The sequence below is a fragment of the Manacus vitellinus genome, unplaced genomic scaffold (genome assembly GCF_001715985.3).
Source record: "Manacus vitellinus isolate BGI_N305 unplaced genomic scaffold, ASM171598v3 scaffold_121_pilon, whole genome shotgun sequence".
Lineage (NCBI taxonomy): Eukaryota > Metazoa > Chordata > Aves > Passeriformes > Pipridae > Manacus > Manacus vitellinus.
The window spans coordinates 479202-480281 of NW_021938903.1; the positions used below are offsets into that span (position 1 = coordinate 479202).

Sequence of the window (1080 nt, forward strand, 5' to 3'; positions counted from 1 at the left end):
TGGGGACATGGTCATGGATGTGCTGGGGACATGGACATGGGTGACTCTGGGGACATGTGTGTGTTGGGGACATGGCCTTGGGTGCGCTCAGGGGACATGGGTGCCACGCCAGAGGTGCCATGGTGCCTCAGTGGTGTCAGTGGGCGCCAGGCTCCGTGTTCCCTGCAGTCTGTGTGTGCCATGGGTGCTGTGCCATGCCATGGGTGACACCATGCTGTGCCATGAGTGGCACCATGCTGTGCCCTGGGTGCCGGGCTCCATGTTCCCCAGGGTCTGTGAGTGCTGTGGGTGCCATGGGTGCCACCATGCTGTGCCATGGGTGCCATGTCATGGGTGATGCCATGCTGTGCCATGGGTGCCATGCCACAGGTGCTGCAGTGGGGTCAGTGTGTGCTGGGATCTGTGTCCCCTGGGGTCTGTGGGCGCTGTGGGTGCAGTGGGTGCCATGCCGTGCCGTGGGTGCCATGCCGTGCCATGGGTGCCATGCCATGCCATGGGTGCCATGCCGTGCCATGGGTGCCATGCCATGCCATGGGTGCCATGCCGTGCCATGGGTGCCATGCCATGCCATGGGTGCTGCAGTGGTGTCGGTGGTGCGGCTGGACAAGAGCAGCCCGGCGGGTGCCCGCCTGCCCCGATATGAGGCCCTGCGTGGGGAGAAGCCCCCAGACCTGGAGACCACTGTCATCCTGCCCGACAGCGTCTTCTGGTCCCCCGACGGCAGGCGTGAGTCTGGGGGGCACAGGGGGGCTGCCAGGGCTGGGGGGACCCCCTGGCATCCATAGGGCTGGCAGGGATGGGGAGCCCCTGGTATCCATGGGGCTGGCAGGGCTGGGGAGCCCCTGGCATGGGTTTGGCAGGGATGGGGGGACCCCCGGCATCCATGACGCTGGCAAGAATGGGGAGCTCCTGGCATGGGGCTGGCAGGACTGGGGGGACCCCCTGGCATGGGTCTGGCAGGGCTGAAGACACCACTGTCACCATGAGTGGCCATGGGGGTGGCAGGGTTGGGGACCCCACTGTCACCATGGGGACTCCAGTGTAGCCATGGGGGTGGCAGGGTTGGGGACCCCCAAATAG

At 66.3% G+C, this 1080-nt stretch overlaps 2 protein-coding genes across 2 annotated transcripts in view; both read left to right on the forward strand.

Annotated features, from left to right (window-relative positions):
• The window catches only part of LOC103765253 (cadherin EGF LAG seven-pass G-type receptor 2-like), a 22386-nt gene extending 21601 nt beyond the window's left edge, over positions 1 to 785 (forward strand). Inside the window, exon 7 of the mRNA XM_029965881.1 lies at positions 583 to 785. Coding sequence (XP_029821741.1) covers positions 583 to 785 — 203 coding nt within the window. The remainder of the gene's footprint in view (positions 1 to 582) is intronic.
• A 129-nt stretch (positions 786 to 914) lies between these two features.
• Positions 915 to 1080, forward strand: part of PPIL1 (peptidylprolyl isomerase like 1) — a 20986-nt gene continuing 20820 nt past the window's right edge. Inside the window, exon 1 of the mRNA XM_029965882.1 lies at positions 915 to 951. Within this exon, the coding sequence (XP_029821742.1) occupies positions 915 to 951 (37 nt within the window). The remainder of the gene's footprint in view (positions 952 to 1080) is intronic.